The sequence below is a fragment of the Symphalangus syndactylus genome, chromosome 3 (genome assembly GCF_028878055.3).
Source record: "Symphalangus syndactylus isolate Jambi chromosome 3, NHGRI_mSymSyn1-v2.1_pri, whole genome shotgun sequence".
In the NCBI taxonomy this organism is placed as follows: Eukaryota; Metazoa; Chordata; class Mammalia; order Primates; family Hylobatidae; genus Symphalangus; species Symphalangus syndactylus.
Window position 1 is genome coordinate 34,193,659 of NC_072425.2, and position 22,770 is coordinate 34,216,428.

The following is a 22,770-nucleotide window of genomic DNA, read 5'->3' on the forward strand; positions in this document are numbered from 1 at the left end:
AAAAGGAATAGAATGTCAGAATGCACAGAAATATCAGTTTTGAAATAACTCAGCCACAAGTGTATCTTGTGAAATCCCGTATTACGAATTATGGTTTAAGAGATTTAAATAGACTCTAGTAATAATATTAATAGGTGAGAATGTTGAAATGTGTGGCTTCAAAGGCAAATGCAGAAAAAATCGTAATATTTTGCAAAAGGCGTATACATATCAATCTACAATGTTATTTAAAATGTTATTATTTCTGCCAGAGTGTTTATTATATGAATGAAATAAAAGGAAAAAAATAGCGAAATAACTAAAAATGGACAGAAGTCCTGGAAAGAAAAAGAGATAAAGATTAAAGCAATGGAAAAGATACCAATACAATTTTCAAAGGAAAAGGTAAATCAATAAGATACAAAAACATGTTTCAAGAAAACTGGAGGAATAAAATAAGCAGATTTAATTCATGACAAGCGCACAGGAAGGAAAAAAGGAGATGCACAGGACAGGAAAGGGAACTCAGAGTTACAGCCTTGCTGATTTGCTGTTTCATTCCTTAGAAACCCTCTATCAATAAAATATAACCACAACTCTGCAGAATACAAACAAATATAAAATTATGCATTAAATGCAAGAAAGATTTAACAAAACACTAAGACTCGTCTTTGGGTGGAGAGAGAATGAGTGGCTTTTCCTTCTTTTTAGTTTTCTGTACTTCACCTAAGTGTCTTACATGAAGATTAAGCTACTTTCACAATGGACAGGAATTAACTCAATTAAAAAATGAAGCTCTGAATCCCATTTCATATTAAAATTTAATACAGCAGAGCTTTACTCTGTGACCAGCTACTTTGGAAACCGAACAGGATGACATTCTTCCCTGTGCAGTGTGTATTACAAACCTTCATGAAGAAGAATAGTTGTCTCCATTATCTGACACATTTCCTAGCCTGTGTTTCCAGTCACTGGCTTTCAACAGGTCCGTCTACCACATGGGTTTTGCACTGTCTTTGCTCTCCCTGGGAAGCAAACAACACGCTACTCATGTCTACTCTTACTCTTTCCTATGTGGGTCTTGTTGGGCCTCTGGTGTAGGATTCCCCTGGCTCACAGAGTCTGAGAGGAAACTGCAGCATTTTATTTGAAGGTCTTCAGCCTTAGACACTCACAGTTCCCTCTGCCCTCTCACACATGCGTTCCAGAATTCGGTGAATACTGGTAAAACTGGGTCTGTCTGCAGGCAGCTTGCTCCAACATAGACGCATGAGATTGTACAGCTCCACGGGGCAGTTCTCAGGGCAGGAGAGGATGTTGCCATCTCGCACGTAGTAAATTACCTCCTCATGGGCCATCCCATAGTAGGGCTGCAGGCCATAGGAGAAGATCTCCCAGAGGACCACGCCATAGGCCCACACATCAGACTCTGTAGTGTAGCGGTTATAAAAAATGGACTCTGGTGGCATCCAACGGATAGGGATAGCGTCGTTCTCATTAGCTTTGTAGTAGTCTGCTGAGTAGATGTTCCTGGAGAGGCCGAAGTCGGCAATTTTCACCACCATGTTCTCGCCTACCAGGCAGTTCCTGGTGGCTAAATCTCGGTGAACAAACTTACGTTCTGAGAGGTAAGCCATGCCAGCTGCCACCTGCCTGGCAATGCAAAGCTGCTCAGCACAGGAGAGGGGTGGGGGTCCAGGGCTGGAGACCTGAGCCCTCATAGACAAGTCACTGTGACTGAGGCTGCACATGGTGTGAGGGGACATGCTGCGGAGGAACTCATTGAGGTCGCCATAGGCCATGTATTCAAAGAGCAGGCACATTGGCTTCCCGACAGCACACACACCTGGAACCAAAAGACCATCGTCTGTTAGTCTCAGTTTCTACAATGAAACAACGGAAAGAGCACTCCAAAAGCAAACGACCAGGTCAGAACATATGAAGCCCTGTTTTTTGCTGTTGTTGTCATATGTTTGTTTTTTAATATTTGTATCCTTTTAATCACAACACAAAAGGAGTCTCAGCTAGGACATGCACTCTGGGTAGTGGGGTTTCTGTCCCTTGGCTAAAGTTTTTGAGGACTTCCAGCAGAGCACTGTTGTCCTGGGCACTTGTCATAAGTACATCATACATGGTGCATCAAGTACATGGTGCATATAAGTACATGGTGTATCAGTTTTTTGGAGTGGCTCTTCTCTCTGAAATCTGGAGGCCCTGGTTTTTTGTTGACAGCACCATAGTTGAACCCTGACCCTGTTTCTCTGCCTAAACATCTCCTCTTTGCCTTTAAGATTCAGTGTATTTATCACTCTCCCTAGGGTGCCTTAGCTCCTGACCCTTCCAGTAACTGTTAGATTTTCCTACTATCATCCCTTCACAGATAACCTACCATCCTATTTTATAATCATTTGACTATTTGAGGTTTCTCCCCAACGTTTGAGCACTTTCAAAGGAGAGATTGAACCTTATTCTTCTTTAAAAATTCCCCACGCCTACCACGTGTCTGGCAGAGCAGATGCCTCATAATGTTTGGTGAATTAATTTATGAATGGATGCTTGCTCTGAGTATGTAATGTAATTGCTGTCTGTTTCTGTTTACTTCTATGAAGGATGTTAATAAGAAAGATGTGTCAAGTTTGGAAACAATAACAAATACAATTCAAGTGTCTTAGATGAAGTATTTAAGTTGCTGCAGTAAAACATTTTGAAATTTAGGTTTTACAATGTTCATGCTACCAAAAAAGTTAATATAAATAAAGTCTTAGATTTAAAGCCAGAAGATCATTTTCAAATCTTAAAGTCTTGACATATTTGAGAGGGAAACTGGAGAACTTGGAATATTAGATAAGATGGGCATAATTTCACATCATCTTAAAAATAGATTACTAGATCTATTGGGTTTTTTCAGGCAAAAGTTAAAAGTATCTGTTTGAAAAAGAGGAGAAATGAGGAATACTGCTATCTTGGCTTACTTATTTTGGCATTAATTTTTAATTCCAAGGACCTCAATTAGCACGTTTCTATAAACTAAAGGGAAAAATAAAGAAATACCAACTGGATAATACTTAGAAGTTTCTTCTGTGGGATCCTTTTTGGATAATCTTTAGTTAACAGGGACTTACCTATCTCATCAACTGGCTTTACCATTGTTATGCTGGTTGAGTTGATTTAAAAATAATTTCTTCTACTGGAAAAAAACGACAAACTATTTCTCTGAGAAATAAAAAAATTTTTGAACTAAGTTTATATAATGAAATTTTCCACTCTGATAAAGAAAATATTATATAAAAGATTTCTACTTTGTGATTATTATGAACAATTATATATACATGTGTATAGATATAATTTACAATTATATATGTATACACATTTATTTAAGACCTTGAAATGTTTTCTATATTGTAATTACTCAAACCCAACTCTTAGCTGGGTCTTCAAAATGGAATAATTATTGAGGGGTAGACTGTGTTTTATTCATCCTTGTAACCTCGGGTCTAATACTACACATGGCTCACTATGGGTTTTCAATATATGTTGATGGGTGGATGGATGAATTAATGGATAGGTGGATGCATGGATGGACTTAAGGATGAATGGGTAGATGGATGGGCATAAGAAAACCTCATGCCTAGCCCAAGCCATGTCTTTAAACTTTAGCATGACATCTTCGATGAATAATCTCACCTGATTGTTCTACTGTTTGCTCCATTGCCAGAATATTCCGTAAGAGTCTACAATATTTAATGCCTACTCCCATTCTAAAATTCTGCATATTTCTTTAATTATACCATTTTTCCCAATTTATGACAACGAAACCATTATCCACTAGGATTTCAATAAAAGGGAATCAATTTTTAAGATACAAACATGTTCAGTAACTGGCTGATGTTTCAAATATATAAAACAAAGTAGATTTTTTGTATTGATACAAGTGAATTTTATGGATTTTCCCAATTCCCCTTTCTTCCACTGTTGTCATCTTATTTCACTTGGGATTAACTTCCAAGAAACTATGAGAGTAGTGGAATCACTTGCATGAATGATTACTGCTTATGTATACTTGATAAAAAATAGAACCTGTGTTCATTGGATATTCAAATGGAATTTAGATATAGCATTTAACAAATGGCAACATAAGTTTCAGTTCTTGTTGGACAATAAAAATGAGAGAAAACTCCAAGTAGTGATGTCTAAGCATGCTACTGTGGTTAAATTGGAAAATTGTACATAGTTTCTATTTGAATCAATTTCAGGAATTCAGAATGTTATAAACTGTATATGAATACAGAGTCAACATTTTAAGAAAACTTGAAATAGGAATAGCTTGATAATCTTGAAAATATGCATGTATATATGTTTGTTTAATGAATAAATGTATACTATTTGAGAAAGTAAATAAGGAGGGCAGGGGGCAGAAGCCAGATTCAGATTTTTGTGTGATGAAGAATGAATACATGAATGTTTAGGAGTTGAAGAAATGGAAGAAGTATTTTCAAGATGAATTGTCATGTACTGAATATCATTTATTCATTTATTGAACAAATATTTATAGAGTACCTACAATGTGCCAGAAACTATTCGAGATACTACTATAGAAATTCTTGATTTTAATATTTAGCTAAGATTCCTTCCGATATCCTGATCACTAAATTACTTTACTTCCTTTCCTTAGACCTCTGCCCAACTTCAGCTAATCACTCACATTGTCATACCCCTGACTTTGTCATTCCATACATTTGTATACCTCCCATAATCTCATTTTCAGTTACTCTATTTGCTGTTCATCACTTCCTCCCTTTTTCACCCTAGTTCACTGCCTCGACTGCCCTAACTCTAAAAATCCTTTGACCCCACTGAAACTTTTAATCTGTTGATCCTATAATGATCCCTACTTTCTTCAGGTTTTGTCTTCCTTCCTTAAACAGCTTAAGTTCCTTGATCAATCATAATAATCACTCCTTTGCATACACCTCTCTTATTTGCCTCAATTTAACTTCAACTTACTTGTGTGGCAAAATACTAATTCTGGTAAAATTTAACTCCTCATTAACGAGTCTATGCCCATCTGGTGGCATTTGGATGAATACACAACCATGCTGACCAGTCTCATGTTAAATGAGTAATCTCTAATTTCAAGTAAGCTTTTAATGTTCTGGCCAATCATACTATATTTCTCTAGTCCATTTTATATTTTATGTAAAAATGGATTTTCTTAGATGACGATTTATTTCTTCTCTTCCCTCAAATCTTCAACTCTTCTCCCATTCCTCACTCTCAGATGAGATCTTGATTCCTACCTCACAGAGAAAACTAAATCAATCAGAATAGACTGTCTACAGTCTCCAGCCAATTCTCTCTTATTACCATGGTTGATCTGAGCATTCTCTTAACAAAGGCCAATCCATCCAACAGTGCCAAGATTCCATTCCCTCTCACTGTTCAAAGATGTTACTTCCACTATTTGCCAACACTGTCATCAATTTTTCTCTTTACTGGATCATTCTCATTAATTTACAAATGTGCTATTACTTCCACATGAAAGGAAGCATGCCTCTTTCTGCCCCCTTCAGCTCTATCCATGTTCCTTGGTTCACCTTTATAGCAAAACAAGTCGTATATACTTTTTCTCCAAATTTTCTCTTCCTCTTCTTTTGAGCTCACTTACGTTTTTTCTTGCCCCCAACATTCCTAAGAAACCTCTCTTCTCGGGGTTACCAGTGAACCTCCGTGTTTACAAATTCAAGGTCACTTTCTAGTCCTTCTCTCACTAGACTTAATGCATATGACACGCTCACTTTCACCTATTTAAAATACTTCATTTGACATCTAGGACACCACACTCTCTTGATTTCTATTTCATTGGTTGCTCGTTTTTAGTTTGTTTTTCTTGTTCATCTCTTCTTTCTCACACTAAATACTGGAATGCTCCAGGCCTTGGTCCTTGGACCTCTTCTCTGTTATGGCTTGCTTTTTCCATACTTAGGTGTCTTGCCCAACCTCATGGCTTTAAATACTCTATATACTACAATAGCCTTGGATTCATGTCTAACCAGATCATCCTTTTTGAACTCTAGGCCTCCATACCCACATGCCTCCTTAACTTCATGTGGATCATGTGGATGTTGAATAAGCATCGCCAAAAAACACTTTTTTTTTTTTTTTTCAGATGGAGTCTCACTCTGTCACACAGGCTGGAGTGCAATGGCACAATCTTGGCTCACCGCAACCTCCTCCTCCCAGGTTCAAGCAATTCTGCCTCAGCCTCCCAAGTAGCTGGGATTACAAGCGTGTGCCACCACGCCTGGCTAATTTTTGTATTTTTAGTAGAGATGGAGTTTCACCATGTTGGCCAGGCTAGTCTCAAATTCCTGACCTCAGGTGATCTGCTTGCCTCGGCCTCACAAAGTGTTGAAATTACAGGCGTGAGCCACGGTGCCTGGACGAAAACCACATCTTTAAATGAATTCCCACTCTCTCCACTAAAGGAACCTGTTCCTCCTGAGTATTCCTCAACTCAGCCAATGGCACCTCCATTCACTCATCTGCATAGCCAAATACTTCCATACTGTCTTTGACTTTTCTCTTTTTTTGCACATCTCATATTTGGTCTGTCAGCAAATTATTTGGCTCTACATTCAAATTACAGATGAAAGAGAATCACTTCTCACGATCTTCACTACCATCACCTGGTCCATGCCACTATCTTCTCTTGCTGCATCATTGCAATACCTGTTTACTGTCTTCCTGATTTTATTGCTTCCCTTCATGCAATGCTCAAGAAAGCAGCCAGAGAAGATCTGAAAAAATGTGAGTTGTGTCATGTCATGTCTTGGCTGAAACTCTCCATTTGTTTCCCAACTTAGATTAAAAGACAATGTTTTTAATAAGGCCTTACAGGACCTGCCCACCCCCCCCCCACTACCTCTCTGATCTCATCTTTGATAACTCTCCCCATCTTTCACTCTGCTCCAGCCACATTCATCTCCTTGCTATTCCTCAAGCATGCCACATCTGCTTTCGCCACAGTACCTTTGCAAATGCTTCTCATTCTTTTTGGAATGTTCTTTTTCAAGATATCCACACTGTTATTCCCTTGCCTCTGCCAGGTCTTTATATAAATGTAATATTTTCACTGAAGTCTTCAAACATTGTAGCTCACATTCCAACTTCTCTGCTTTAACATTTTAAAAAGTCTGTAGAACTTGATATCCAGCATCCCATATTTTTGTGTTTTTTATTATCTGTCTCCTGATACAGAGTGAATATATGCTCTATGACAGCACAGATTTTTTTTTTCTTCCTTTTTTATAGATGGAATCTCACTCTGTCACCCAGGCTGTGGTGCAGTGGTGCGATCTTGGCTTACTGCAACCTCTGCCTGCCCGGTGTAAGCAATTCTTGTGCCTCAGCCTCCCGAGTAGCTGGGATTACAGGCCCACACCACCACACCCAGCTAATTTTTCTATTTTTAGTAGCAATGGGGTTTCACCATATTCATCAGGCTGGTGTCAAACTCCTGACCTCAAGTGATCCGCCTGCCTCGGCCTCCTAAAGTGCTGAGATTACAGGCGTGAGCCACTGCTCCCAGCCGAGAGCACAGATTTTTGAAAGTTTTATTAATTGCTGTATAATTAATACAAGCTAAATATTTGTAAAATTTATGTTGAATTTATGAATCTGGGAATAAACTGGAACTCAACAATGAACAGAAAAGATACAAATCACTGCTCATGACATTCTAGTTAGGGAAGAAAGAGGAGAAACAAAATAAGTAAAATATATAGACTCCAATATTGATAAATTTTGTGATGGAGAAGCAGTATTAATTTTTTACAATGGGGACATTTTAAACATTTTTATAAATAATAAGGAGGCAGCAAAGACAGAGACAAATTGAAGTGATGAATTTAAAGAGGGATTATCCATTAAGCCGTGATCGTCCTACAGGGTTGGGATAGACCAAGGTGAAGAAGCTAACTTTGAAAAGGAGCAGAAACATCTCACTGATCAAGGAGAAAAGGAAAAAGCATAAACAAGGGAAGAAAAACTTGAAAAGCCTCTGTTTTCTGATGAAATACATATCCTCACTTGTTTTTTCATACCTAAGAGCTTCACAATGTTAGGGTTGTCAAATTCTGCCATGAGGGCTGCCTCCCTCTGAAAGTCTGCTTGCATATCTGCCGAGGCTTCTTCTTTGAGCATCTTTACTGCCACCATAGTGAAAGGTTCATAGGGAAGTAAGCCTGGTGCCCTGAGAGATACATTTATTGAAAAAGAAACCAAAGATCATGGACATCATACATACCCGCCTTATACCTACCCACATTTATACATATCCTCCCACCTCCCATGTGTAAAAGGCTGGTTAAGTCTCATGCAGCCTTTCCCAGAGCTACTGAATCAAAGAAAGACAACATACTTAAAACTCCTTGATGTCAACTAATAAAAATCACTGGTGTTATTTTCAACAATTTCAAACAATGAAGTTTGAAAGATGCATTATTTACCAATTATAGGAATTCTAAAGTATACACCCCCAATGGGATTATCATTGCCATCCTAACCTTTTTTTTTTTTGGAGACAGAGTCTCATTCTGTCATCCAGGCTGGAGTGCAGTGGCATGATCTAGGCTCACTGCAAGCTCCACATACTGGGTTCACACCATTCTCCCACCTCAGCCTCCCAAGTAGCTGGGACTACAGGCACCCGCCACCACGCCCTGCTAATTTTTTGTATTTTTAGTAGAGACAGGGTTTCACCGTGTTAGCCAGGATGGTCTCGATCTCCTGACCTCGTGATATGACCACCTCGGCCTCCCAAACTGCGGGGATTACCGGTGTGAGCCATCGCACCCGGCCACATCCTAACCTTTTAATCTTTGTCCAGAATCTAAATTCCATGATGTAAGAACTATGGCTTACTCATTTTTGTACCCTCCATTGAGCCTAAAGTGGTGCCTTGCAAATTTTGGTTTCCAAGACATATTTGTGTGAGATTTTCATTATTCATGTAGCCTCTATGCCAGGGCCACCATGAGTGGAGATTAAGTTGTGTCTTGCCCGAGAGCACCAGGCCAAAGTGCCAGTTGGAGATTAAAACCAAATTCATATTCTCTGGCTCAGCTGTGTGTCTGTGGAGCCACATCCATGCAGCAGAGAGGGTATTTTATTACAGTTCACACAAAGGTGATACATAGGCTAATATTGGCCCTAATACATACTCCTTTCTTGAGCTCATTGTTTTATAAATTTTTGCCTTTTTATTCCTTTTCTGTTTGTCATTTCATGAATATCTACTTAATATCTACACATTCTATTATAATGTAAGGAGTTATTATTTAAAACAATGTAAGAAATTATGATTAAAAATATTTGGTAAATTCTTTCCTGAAAAGGAAATATTATTGAACTATATTACTAATTTCTTATAATTTAAAAATTGTAGAAGTGAAGGTACATTTACATCTACTATAAATTACCTATTTTAAATGCAATAAAATATATTATCTCCATATATGCTTTTCCAGCAAAGAGGGGAAATTAAGATTTGAAGTATATTATGCAATACAAATAAGATTAATGATGTAAAGAATTAACTAGTTTTTCTTTTTCTTTTTTTTTTTTTTTTTTTTTGAGACAGAGTCTTGCTCTGTCACCCAGGCCGGAGTACAGTGGCGTGATCTTGGCTCATTGCAACCTCTGCCTTCCGAGTTCAAGCAATTCTTCTGCCTCAGACTCCCGAGTAGCTGGGACTACAGGTGTGCACCACCATGCCTGGCTAAATTTTGTATTTTTAGTAGAGACGGGGTTTCACCATGTTGGCCAGGCTGGTCTTGAACTCCTGACTAAGGTGATCCTCCCACCTCGGCCTCCCAAAGTGCTGGGATTACAGGCACGAGCCACCACACCTGGCCAGAATTAACTAACTTGATAAAAACTATTTTATATAGCATATTAATACTATATAATATTGTATTAATACTATATAATACTGTATATTACACTGTGTGTGTGTGTATATATACACAGTGTACATATATATGTACTATATCATTAGCTTGATATATATATGTGTGTGTGTGTGTGTGTGTATATATATATATAAAGCTAATGTTATATATATATACCAAGCTAATAGTTTGGTAGCTTTTCAGACATAACATATTTCAATGGAGATTTTTTTTCCAAAGGTAACTTTACCTTGCTTGAAACACCCTTCCAAACGCTCCCTCTCCGATGTCTCTCACATATTCAATGTTATTCCTTGGATACTCCAGGCTGAGCAATTTGGGGTTCAGAAGGAGCGGCATCCTCTGGTACATGGGGTTGGGATGAAGTCTATCTAGTAGGAGCTCAGAAGGCAGTGTGGTGAGGGTTACAGCTGCTGATTCTCTGCAGGCAAGACAGGCAAGATCAGGAATGAGCTCAGAAGCAGGTTAGATCTTTGTACTTAGACTTAGATTCTAAGAAATATGGCATTTAAGAGTAATGAAAACAAGTTATACTAAGGCAGCCAAAGATCCTTCGTTTTGAGAGCAACAAAATATTTTGTTTGGTCTAGAGTCAAAAGGCACATTTTCTCAGAAATGTTTAGCTCTCCAAGCCAGCAATGGCAACGGGCCTGAGAGAGAAGACAAGGAGAAGGAATAGCCATTTTCCTCCAAATTATTGTTTAGATTTTACCTTTTGTGAAACAGTAACCCTAGGGCATTTGATTTGATCCTATGCCAAAAAGTCATTGACATTTGTAAAGATCATGATGGGGGTGCTTAATTTTAAAGCAGGGCTACGGATATATTTAGAGAGTTGCAGTGTCATATATATTCCTCATGTCATACCAACTCCATAAAACACAAGGCTTTAAGATATCACTACACGTGGTTAGCTGAAACTAGAATCTCACCTTTTCTTATTTTTCCATTGTTTTCTTCTTCGGCAGCAATAGAGAGTAGTTATGGTAAGAAGCACAAATATTGCAAAGCTGGACATGATGGAGATTATTACAGTCATGGAGTATGTAGGTGAGACAGAGAAGGAAGAAGAGGAGGAGGAAGGCAAATTTGGAATGTCCACACTTGGCTTTGAGGACGTCATTGGTGGGAATGCTGTAAGTAAACAATAATTATTTCATTCATTCTCAAACCTTTAAGAAGCAATTTTTTGTATTTAAACAATCAGTAAAATAAATTTCATGTTAAGGATATATTTATGTATCAGGTTCTCCCTGGTTATTTATCTATAAAGTTCAGTAAGGTCTGGTTGTAAGTAAATCCAGCTTATAGAATAATAGAATTTTAAAGATGAGACTCAGAGAGAGGAAATGGTTTTTTTTTTTTCTGAGATAAATGTAGATCTTAGGCTGGTGCCATTTGTACTGAATCATAGTATCTGTGACCTGACATAAATCATGGAAATTATCAAATAAAATATTTTCACATAATTACACTTGACATCAGGATTGTCTAGAGCTGAGCTTTTATACACATTTACTGTCAGTTTTCAAACAGAAGAAAAATCATGAAAGAAGATGAAAAATGAAAATATTAGGACACAAATGAGAAGTTAATTCGTCTAAAAACTGAACTCCTGTCAAACTTCAATTTAAAAGGCCAATGTGATATGTATACAAGTAAAATCAGCATTACTTTTTGAAACCAAAAGATGCCATACTCATACCACTATTTGTAGAGTACAAAGTCCATTGTATATGCATTAAAGGAACCTTATTAATCACATTTTAAATCCTCTTAACAGATTGAGTAAAGACAAAAACAGGGATACAGAGTATTTTAAAATAATCAGCAACAGTGTTTCAATAGCTAAGAATGACCTTTGTACCCAAAAATAGAGAATAAATCTTCTTTTCAAATATTTGTGGATTAATCTCAATAAATTTTAAAAGCAGAAATTATGCATATCTACTTAATGGCCAAAGTGCGATTAATAATAGATTAAATAAAATCCAATGGGACATTTTTAAAAAAGAAAAAAATCAATGACTTTTTGATCAAAAAGTAGAGTGTAACCATAGTTATAGATTAGACACAAGCCTCTTAATAGTGTGTATTTTATTTAGACAAAGTTGTGCTCAAAGATAAACTCATAGTGTTATCTCCTTCCACTAGATAAAAAAGAATGAAAGTAAATGAACTGAACATTTATCCCAAGACTTTGGGTAAGAAACAATAACTACAGAAAACAAAAGATAATAGGTAATAAAGTAACAGCCATACACAAGCAGAAATTAATAAGTTAGAATACACATAACACAAATAATAAAATTAAAAGATCAATAGTTTTATAAATATTCATATAGTAGTCTAATCAATGGAATTTTAATTAAAAAGAAAAGGTACAAACATAGAAAATTAGAAATGATAAAAAAGTTATAACAGATTCAAAGTTAATTAAAATAATTTGTAATTATATATTTCACACCTTAAGGAAAATGATAGGAACATATTAATCATCAAATTTGAAGCATTAGAAAATATGAATATTGCCATAGGCAGGAAACTAGATTTTTAAGTCATCACACTATAAAAGACATTCTTTTAGTCTTGAAAGAGATAAAATTTCCATATTATAATATGTTCCAGTAAGAGAAAAGTCTTTCAAATTTTTTTAGAAATTATTATAATACTAATATCGCAACCTGGTAATGTTAGCACAGAAGAAAAGAGCATACATAGATTATACAACCTAAGTTTAGAAGATCCTAAATGAAATATTAGCAACTGACTACATTGTAGTCAGACAGTAATGATTTAATATAAGGGGATATATTAATATAACATATTACAAAGTCAAAATAAAACCTTTATGGCAATAGATGCCTAAAGCATTTGAAATAGGACACTTGCAAAATTGGAGGTTATAAGAGATGCCCAAGTATGACTTCTTAGTCTGGAAGTGGACCCAGTGATTATGCCCTGAGTACCAATGGCTAAGCAAGTGATTTTGAAGACTGCAGATGCCAGGCCTGGTCACCACTGTGACTCAGGCAGGCACCTGGAACTGGAGGAACATCAGCACAGCAATAAAACATCTGTGCAAGATCAGTGACAGCATGCCTCATCCGGCACCACAGGAGTGGTGGACTGAACAGACTGACCAGGTTCCTCTCTGACTGACTTGAAAGCTAGTCTGATTCTCTTTGGACTGAGTCATCCCAAGTTTTCTTGATCTAAGATGGGTGGATGGTGATAGTAGGGGGTGGCTTAAATTGACAAGCTTTGCTTTCTGCTAATAATAAAGTTGGAACAATTATTAAAAGATAGGGAGAAATAACTTTTTGTATTTGGAGTTTACAGAGCATCTCACACCGTATATAACACATGAGGGGATATAATGTAATTAGTAAAGTTGGTAGTGTAATTTCACTGGTAAATATAAGGTTAATTTTTCTAAAAAGAATCAGAAAGTAGAATTTACTGTCATGTTAAAAGAAAAATCTGTGATGATTTAGTGAGTTTTTTTTTTAATGCAAGAAATGACATAGTTGGAACAATAATTTTGCTTTATGGATTTAAATATTTCTTTCCTTCAAGATAGTTTTGTTTTGTTATTCTTTGATGACTGCTTCTGATGTGATCTGATCTTCCCTTGAACTACATCAATGATCTCTTTGGATCTAAATGATCACTTTGAATATTCATTCTTTTTCCTTTTTATCTTTTCTCTTCTCTCACCAATTTTCTGTCTTTATTCTTTTCCTCTGAACGCTACAGGAGTTTATACACTCATTCATCCATATGTAAATGCATTCACTAAATCAATAGTGATTGTTAGGTATCCAGAACACTGTGGTGAACATGACAAGTCTTTGCTTGTCACGAGACACAAGTGAATAAATGGAGAAATAAAAGAAAATATAACAAGCATTATAAGAGTAGTAAGAACACGATGCTTATGAGTCTTGTTCAGGGCTGGCACTAACTCAGGTTTAGACATACTGAGAAGGTTTTCTAGAGTGAGTAACTGTAAGTTAAACATAAATGGTGAGTGGCCAGTAACCAATTGAAGGTTATGATGATCTGAGTCTTTGTGTCTTTCCCCCAAATTCATATGTTGAAACGAATGAGGGTAGAGTCTTGATGAATGGGATTAATGCCCTTATAAAAGAGGTCCGAGAAAGCTCCCTCGCCCTTTCTGCCACGTGAGGACACAGGGAGGAGACAGCTATGTCTATGAGGAATGGGTCCTTACCGGATGCCAAATCTGCTGGCACCTTGATCTTGGACTTCTTGGACTCCAGAACTGTGAGAAATAAATTTCTGTGGTATAAGCCACCCAGTTTGTGGCATTTTGTTATAGCAACCTGAACAGACTAAGAAAAAGGAGTGGGATGGGGGCCGTGGCTTACGCCTGTAATCCCAGCACTTTGGGAGGCCGAGGCGGGTGGATCATGAGGCCAGGAGATTAAGACCATCCTAGCTAACAGGGTGAAAACCCATCTCTACTAAAAATACAAAAAATTAGCTGGGCGTGGTTGTGGGCACCTGTAGTCCCAGCTACTTGGGAGGCTGAGGCAGGAGGATGGCGTGAATCCGAGAGGCACAGCTTGCAGTGAGCCGAGATTGCGCCACTGCACTCCAGCCTGGGCGACAAGAATGAGACTCCTTCTCAAAACAAAAAGAAAAAAAGAAAAATGTGTGTGTGGGATGGGGGAATTAAGGGAGTAGAATGGAGTCAGAGTAGTGAGATAGTATTCTATAAAGAAGGAATAGCATATACCAAGATCTGAACCAAGCAGATGTGATGCCTTTCTAAAAGTGCACTTAGAAGTTTCATTGTTGGAGTTGGGGAGTATCTATAGGTAAGACTGCAGATATCAGGTTTAGTGATAAAAGTCCTTGTATACCAATTTAAGTAATTTGGACTACGCCCTGCAGCAAATGGAGGGTCTCATAGGAGTGTTTTAAGAGGTGGAATAGCATGATCAACTTTTTGCATTAGAAAGATCTGGCTACCACCCTGATTTCCGTGGGATAAAGATTCCCATCATAGATTATCTCAAGTTCCCAACATGAAGCCCTATCATGGAGTTGGAAAGAGATGTTCAATAGCACATCATTAAATAGGATTTTCATCATACAGATAACATGGATAAAGAGAAAAATCGAAAAGTTTCTACCTAGATAGAAAGAATAAATTACTTATAGGAAAAAATAAATTCAAACCAGACTACCTGCTTCCAACACTAGAAGCTAGAAAAGAGTGAAATCACATCTATAAACCACCCAGAGAAATGTCACTCAGGAGTTCCATACCCAGTTAATACACTTTTCAACTACCCAAATAAAAGAAAACAATTTGGTAACGTACAAGGCTTCAGGGATTCTGTCTCCCAAGACACTTTCCCTTCTAAGGAAATACATGAAGAGACTCTTAATAACAAATGAATCAGAAAATGACTTCAAGATAAATGTAAATGGGCTGTGATGGGTGGAGTCTTGGCTAATTCGCTAGATAAGACTCAATATTGAGAATCACTCTGCAAAGAGAAACCTAAGAGTACTAGGGGAGGTAAGGAAGAAGAGCCGAGGAGTCTGAGGATCTCACTGGAGATTCTGAAAGTCCCATGGGGTGGGCAGAAATGAGGAATAAATAGAGCACTGCAATGTGTAGAAAGAATTGGTGTCTGACTTTCACTTAGCAGTGGAGAAAACATAACCAGCAACAAGTAAAGAAAAGGAAAAAGAAGAAGCAAAAACGTAAAGCGAATAGAAAACATACAGTTAAGATAGTAGGGATAAAATAGAGTATATCAGTTGTGATATAAAATATGAACAGGCTAAATCCTCCTATTAATAGAAAATGGCTATCAGATTGGAGTAAACCCAGGTATATGTTGTTTATAAGAAAAGAAAAATAAAAGAGGAACAAAGAGGTTCTAGGTTAACATAAATACAAGGAAAAAATTACCATTATTAATACTAGAAATTTAAAGCTAAAAGCACTAAAACAAGACAAGAGTGACATTTTACATTGGTAAAGAGCTTCATATAAAAAGAATAGTGTCTTGGATCACTATGCCTCATAGAACATAATAACTAAACATATAAAGTACAAATTACTATAAATGCTAGAAGAATGTAATAACAATAATTATGAATTGGATTGGTCTAGTAGAAAATTTATTAGAAAATCAATGAAATCAGTAAACCCATATGTGTATAGAAGGGCTATTAATGTCATGAGATTATTAGACATCTAGCATGAGTTTATACTCATAAAAGAACAAGGCCTTATCACAGAAAATATGGTTGCATTGCAATTCTGATCAGATCATGTTCTGTGCTTTGTGTTCAATTCTGGATATTCTCAAGCTTGTGTGCAGCCAGTAAAAAGTAAACATGGAGGTGAGGATTTTGGAAGTCAGTTGCAAAAGAAAAAGTTGGAAATTGGAGATATTTAATGTGAAGAAGAGAAGACTACAGAGAGATTGAGTGCCTGTCTCTAGATATTTTAAGGACTGTCATATAGGTCATAAATAAATCAAAGAAATAGGGTGAAGATCAGTTGTTAACAGTTCTAGAGAACCAGAATTTAGTTCTACATAGCTAAATTGTTGAAATAATTAATGTATTCTACAAAGGAATTGAGAAATAAGTTCAGGAGGGAAAAGGGAATGTTTCTGTCAGAGATGCTCTAGAAAAGATTCTTTCATTTTGGGAGACTTTAGATTAAATAACTGTTAAAGTTACTTTAAACTCCAATTTTCTATGAATTTGTAACTTTAATATTACCACAAAAATTACCCAAACCACATTTCAAATTATGAAATAATTCATGAGTTTTACACACACACACACACATGCACACACAGAGACACTGACACTTTATGATTTCATTTGTGGGCAAAATGGTAGCTGATCATTATAGAAAAATGATCTGGGACACAAAGCATGTATTCCTTTAAATGTTAACAAAAAGTCAAATCATCAAGTGGCCTGGGTGATTTAAAATTGTGAGTAATAAAATTTTTATCAATTGGACCTTCTTAAGAATAATCAATTATAACAAATGTGAAAAGGTAGTGGTATTTATTCAGAATGAATCAGTAAAACAATCAGTTAAGCTTTATTACACATGAGGTCTTGGAATTTTTAAGAAACATTAGTAATAAGAGAAATGCATCAGGTATAACATTCTGGCTCTGAAGACAGCCAGAATCAGATAGATTTCAGTTCAAATTCTGGCTTATCACCTTACTAGATGGGTAAAATTGGACACACTGCTTAATCTCTCTCATGTTGGGTTGTAAGTAAAATGGAGGACGTTCATAGTACTTAATTTTGTAGAACTATTGGGAGTATTAAGAGAGATAATGTATGTATCACACTAATCAGTATGGATTTGGGTACATTCATTGGGTCCTTCATTCTCCATGTATATGTATAGAAAGAGCAAAGATGGAAGGAAAAAGAGAATTCAAGAGAATAGCAAGTAATTATTTCAATTATTAAGACAAATTAGCCTTTTCTCCACAGAAGCTCTGAAATAGAAGACAGATTCACTGCTGAGTGTTTCTGTAATAAAGTATGTGAAGTCTCACAGAAGAGAGGAATAGTGTAATTCTTGCTTAGCAGACAAATAATGTAAATAGCACAAAGGCATTGCCTGCTCAAAAAGATGTTTCACTTCGGCCAAATAAATTATAAAAAAGAAAAACTACTAAAATTCTAGTCCCTGTGCTCAAGGAAGAAGAAAATAATGCAAAGATAAGCAAATGATTAACAGCTCTTTTGTGACCCCTCTAAATGAGCTGGTGATATTCTTTAGAGTTTACTCAGAAATCAAGACACTCTTTGGGAAATATTCAAGGTCTTTACACACTCCTGTAAAATATGGGACACTGCCTAATAAGGATGTTTTCTTTGCTCCACTATTGACCTGCTAAAGCCAACTCTTTTAATAATAATTGCCTTTAACTCAGGGAGCATACTTTCAGACATTCCCTACCCTATTTTCAGTTTAAATGGTCAGTTCATGACATTAGGAGCTCATTTTCTTACGTGTATCAAAGATTTCATAAAGCTTTTTTTTAAAGACTAGAAAATTTATTATTGGAGCTAGTTTGTGCTGCTCAAAATTCCTTTATAATTAGTGTGAAAGGCAGAAATGTGGATGGTTTTTTGTGTATTGTTCCTGTCTAATTTAAGATGAATGGTCTGGTCCTTACACACAGCAAACCCTCAATGAATGTTTGAATGGATGAGTGGGCAAACAATCGATGGATAACAAAGAGCACAGTAATCAATTCAAAGCCCAATCAAAGTAAACTTTGGCTGCTCATATAACAAAGAATTGAATTTTTTTTTTATTCCTTCGATTTGGGAATAACAATTTGACAGGCTACCAGAATAATAGATTTTTAAGGTTTCCATAATTCTTCTCGTTTAATAACTCTGAGCAATTCAACTAGGACCAGTAGCATTCTTTAATACTTTCTAGTGTTGGTCCTTTAAGCAAGCTGGTAAAATCAAGTCCTGGCACCTAGTCAAATGCAGAGGGGATTAGGGCTGGAATATGTATTACAGGAAGTAAGTGTGATTTAAGCCTTAGAAAGCTGAGACCAGAGGAAGTTAGTTGACATGAAAAGCTTTTCTAATTTCATCCTGAGGATTTCTGCATTCTGACAGGTTAAAGCACTATCTGATACAAGTTATTTTGTAGGACATCCCTTTTCAAGCAACCTTCTTGAATTCTTTGCTAGAGATTTTTGTGATGACCTTTTTAAAGCCATTTGATTTGATCCTATAAACTTTATACTGGAAATCAGCTGTCTTAAAAAAATACCTAACTTCCAAAAGAGGGATCTATTGTCACAAATGAAGATCACAAATTGGCTCAATGAAGAAATAAATGTTGGGTTTCATCTATACATAATTAGATTATACTGAACCAAGAATATAAAATCAAAAGGTGACATTTTAAATTTGGCTTACTTATAGACATATAAGAAATAAAACAGGCTAATAACCTTGAGGTGAGAGATAGTATTTGTATGACTCACTAAATATGGTACTCTCTATGGTCTAATTAAAAGTTATAAACTGAGACCTTCCATGATCTTCCCTTATGTTATACCCTGGATGAGTATGGTGAGAAGCCTTTGAGAGGGGCTGTACATTCTGCTCTGTGCATCAGGAAATATAAGTGTAAACACACATGCATGAATCCAATTATATACACATAAGGTTTCAAGGGCACAAACACAATTACTTACTTTTTAGGTTTTCTTTGTTATAATCTGAAGGGGAAAGGATAAAAATTTGTTTTAAGTGAGCATCCAGATATCTCACATATTTTGTGAGAGAGTGCTAAGAAATGCAAGTTCTCTTTCAGCTTTTTAATATACAACTGGAAAACATTCTTTGCATTCGAATGTGAAAGAATTGGGTCTTTGAAATTAAACCAGCTGTTAGGGATAACAACATAGTTCCTTACAAACAAAGTTCATTAAAGCAACATGAAGCAATTCAATTTTGTTTCGTGAGATCAGCATTTTCAAACATGTGTCTTATTTTAGCATGCTTTCTTGGCTAAGAAGAAGGACTTTATTCCTTTATTCCACTCTTCTGACAAAATATGAGATGTTTCTTAGCCATTATTCTGCACATTCCAGAAAATGTTACAAGCTCTCATAAGATTCCCTATGAAAGAATCTAAAATGTCAAGCAGTAATTAAAAGTGCTGTTTCATTTATTTTAGAGCAAATGAAATACATCTTTACGCTAATCTGTATAATTAGGATAGCATGAGGATTCTGCTAGTAGGTATCCAAGGAAGGCAGAACTCAAAAAAAAAAATTAGAAATGCCTAGAAATATTAGAAGCTTTAAGTTCACACCTTAGTTTCTTCAAAATAGTAAATTTCTCTTAACCTCCAAAGTCTTGGGAGAACTCTGTGTTACCTAGATGTGGCAGTCTGGCACAGGCTATGGGGTACCAGTGCATGCTGGGAAGCTTGCCGCATTCTGGCACGGACAGCAAATGCATCTCGGATCTGTAGAGTCCTCTCTGGGTCTTCTCTTCCATTGCCAGCCATTCTTTTGCACAGAAGAGCTCCTTTACTGCCAAGCAGTACTCTCTAAAATAGTATATGGAGAACAAAACTTGATGAATCATAACATGCTAAAACAAATTTGTGGCAGAGCCTAAATTCTGTGTTTTCAAGACATCATCATAGTAAATTGTCTGTTCTTGAAAAAACCAGGTTTATGAAAGAAACTTTTTACTGTAAATAATATGAGACTTCATGAAATCTAGTGTACTGTCCCGTGAGATGAAATGCTATCTCATTTTGTGGTGAAATGCAATTAATGCTGGTCTAGGGGAAAAAAATGTCAAATTTAAAACGTATTAGATTGGGAATCTCTGATATGTCTTCTCCCAACTTCATATTCAAATAACAACACAGGTAGAGGAAAAAGGTATACAGAGTTTAAAAAGCACACCTACTGAAAGTCAGGATCATTGTCAATCAGTTTCCAGCTTGGAAGGTTTTTCTATGATCTTGGGGCTAATGGCTAGGGCTTGAGGAACATAGTCTGGGCCTCTGTGTACTTTGTCCTCTGAAACAGAACAGCACCACCTCCCTGGCAGTTTATAGGAGGGCATGTGGGTCCTTACTCAACCCTTACTTTGAGGCACAGGATCCTGTCCCATTGCTCTGCGTGCTTCCATGTGAGAAAGCCAGAGTAATATCTGTTTGAATATGAAGCTGTTATGCTCATCTACATGTTTTATTATGAGTGAACGGGCTGAAGAAACACTAATTGGACTACTTGGAATTTTGCAGATTAGTATTTGTTTAAGCCTGACAGAAAATAGGACAAACTGCATAGGAGAAACCTGGCTAATTTCAAATTAAGGTATTTGGGGTTAATAATAAGAGGAAATTAAAGATAATTAAATAAATTAAACATAATAATAACAGATGTCCTTTATTCAGTATCTGAAGGATTCAGAGAGGAGGAAATTGTGAGAGTGTGTGTGTGTGTGTGTGTGTGTGTGTGTGTATACATATATATATGCCACAATGGTGTCTTTTTTAATACTTGTTCCCACACTCCTGCTTTCCTAACTTGCCAATATGTGCTAATTGAGCATGCATAGAATAAAAGGCTATGCATATGAATGTGATGAGATGCAAATATATTTTTATATGAAGATAACAATGGGATTTATAGTTCTTGGTGTGTGTGAGGGAGAAGGGAGTATAATGGGGCTTTTGAGACTTCTTAGCAGGTAAAGGACTTGAGGAGAGTTGCTTAGCTTGGTTCCACCCCTGGGTTGTATAAGCATATTTTTTTGCATGCAGACAGCATGGTTAAAGTGTGCAAAAATCAGTATGGGACATATGAAAAAATTCCATACTCCACATTATGCAGAAGAAGCAAATACCTGGGAAATTTTTTTATTCTAAACAGAAGAACACATTAATGAATGGCTTTGGTTTGCTTTGTTTTAATTGCCATGCACTAAAGCATGCCTTCAAGCATGCCCTCTATAGCAGAGCTTTTCACAAGAAAAAACAAATCAAGATGAACTATAGACTGAAAAGTGGGATAACTTGAACATGGAAGTAACTACAGAAAATAGAAACCACAAAAAATAAAACCAACACTTACAATCTTCTTTGAAAATAGAAAACAAGTGGCACTGCAAGAAATAAACAAATTTGAACTAAATATTCAATTGAATGCAGAAAGAAAGGACCTAACTGAATGCAAAAAAGGCTAAACAGATGAAAATAATGTGTGAAATAACTGATAAGGTGGAGCAAGTAAGAAATTCAAAATCAAATAATAGTGTTTCTCACCAAGAGAACCAGAGCACATAAAAAATAGAAAATAATCAAAGATGTGGTATAAGAAAACATTTTTAAGGTGAAAAGGGCACAATGTTTAGGGCTTATTACCCATTATTTTTATATTATTTATGTTATATGAAAGAAAACAATGAAAATAAATCTATCCCCAAGTGAATTTTACAATAATTTTGAATCTCAGTGATTAAAGAAATAATCTTTCCACAATCTGGAGAGAGGAAAATGTTCCTTACAAAGGAACAAAAGTCGGGATTGCTTTCTTCTTCCTCTTTATTATGACATGGCCAGAAAATAATTGGTCAGAGTCCATAGTATTTGAGGAGAAGTAACACAAGTGAGGAGAACTAACACAAAAGCTAACACTTGTGTTAACACAGACTTAAATACCCAGTCAAAAACACATATGTACAATGACAGAATTTTTTTTTTACATGTGAAAAACACCTACTCCAGTTGAATGAGAGATGAGTAAAGAAGAGATGGATGAACAAGAAGTGAATTTAAATTAGGAATTTAAGAAAAAGAAATATTTTATTTGAAACAAATGACAATGAGTATCAATGATAAGTAACATAGTAAGCTCCTCCAAGAATCTACTTATATATGATTATGAAATCAAATGTAAAAGCTAAGAATAATGTTCCAAAAATTGAGCATATGCAAATAAAATATAATTGAACAATAGAAATATGGTTTATAATTTCAAATAAAGTTTCAAAGAACAAGTGTGGGAGATTCAGTACAATTATGCTAACTTAATTAGGTCTACCCTGAACACCTTATTTTTAAAGTTACAACTTTCTCCCCTCCCTTTGTTATTCCTGGTCTTCCTTAAAGCATTCCTTTTTTCTTTTTCCATGACATTTAACACCTTCTAAAGTTATATGTAAGTTGTTTATTATGTTCATTAATATATCCCAAATGCCCAGTGTAGTATTTGGAGCCCAGAAG

At 36.1% G+C, this 22,770-nt stretch overlaps 1 protein-coding gene across 4 annotated transcripts in view; it reads right to left on the reverse strand.

The window, feature by feature from the left end:
- Nucleotides 1–422: 422 nt before the first annotated feature.
- MUSK (muscle associated receptor tyrosine kinase) overlaps nt 423–22,770 on the reverse strand; it is a 127,931-nt gene continuing 105,583 nt past the window's right edge. For 3 of the 4 annotated variants that reach the window (XM_055269938.2, XM_055269937.2, XM_055269939.2), the window contains 5 exons: nt 19,901–20,076; nt 10,883–11,084; nt 10,180–10,371; nt 8,082–8,230; nt 423–1,825 (listed from right to left, as the gene is read on the reverse strand). In XM_055269938.2, coding sequence (XP_055125913.1) covers nt 1,143–1,825; nt 8,082–8,230; nt 10,180–10,371; nt 10,883–11,084; nt 19,901–20,076 — 1,402 coding nt within the window. In that variant the 3' untranslated portion in view covers nt 423–1,142. Of the gene's footprint in view, nt 1,826–8,081; nt 8,231–10,179; nt 10,372–10,882; nt 11,085–19,213; nt 19,238–19,900; nt 20,077–22,770 lie in introns of all 4 variants that reach the window. The other variant, XM_055269936.2, reaches the window with a different exon arrangement.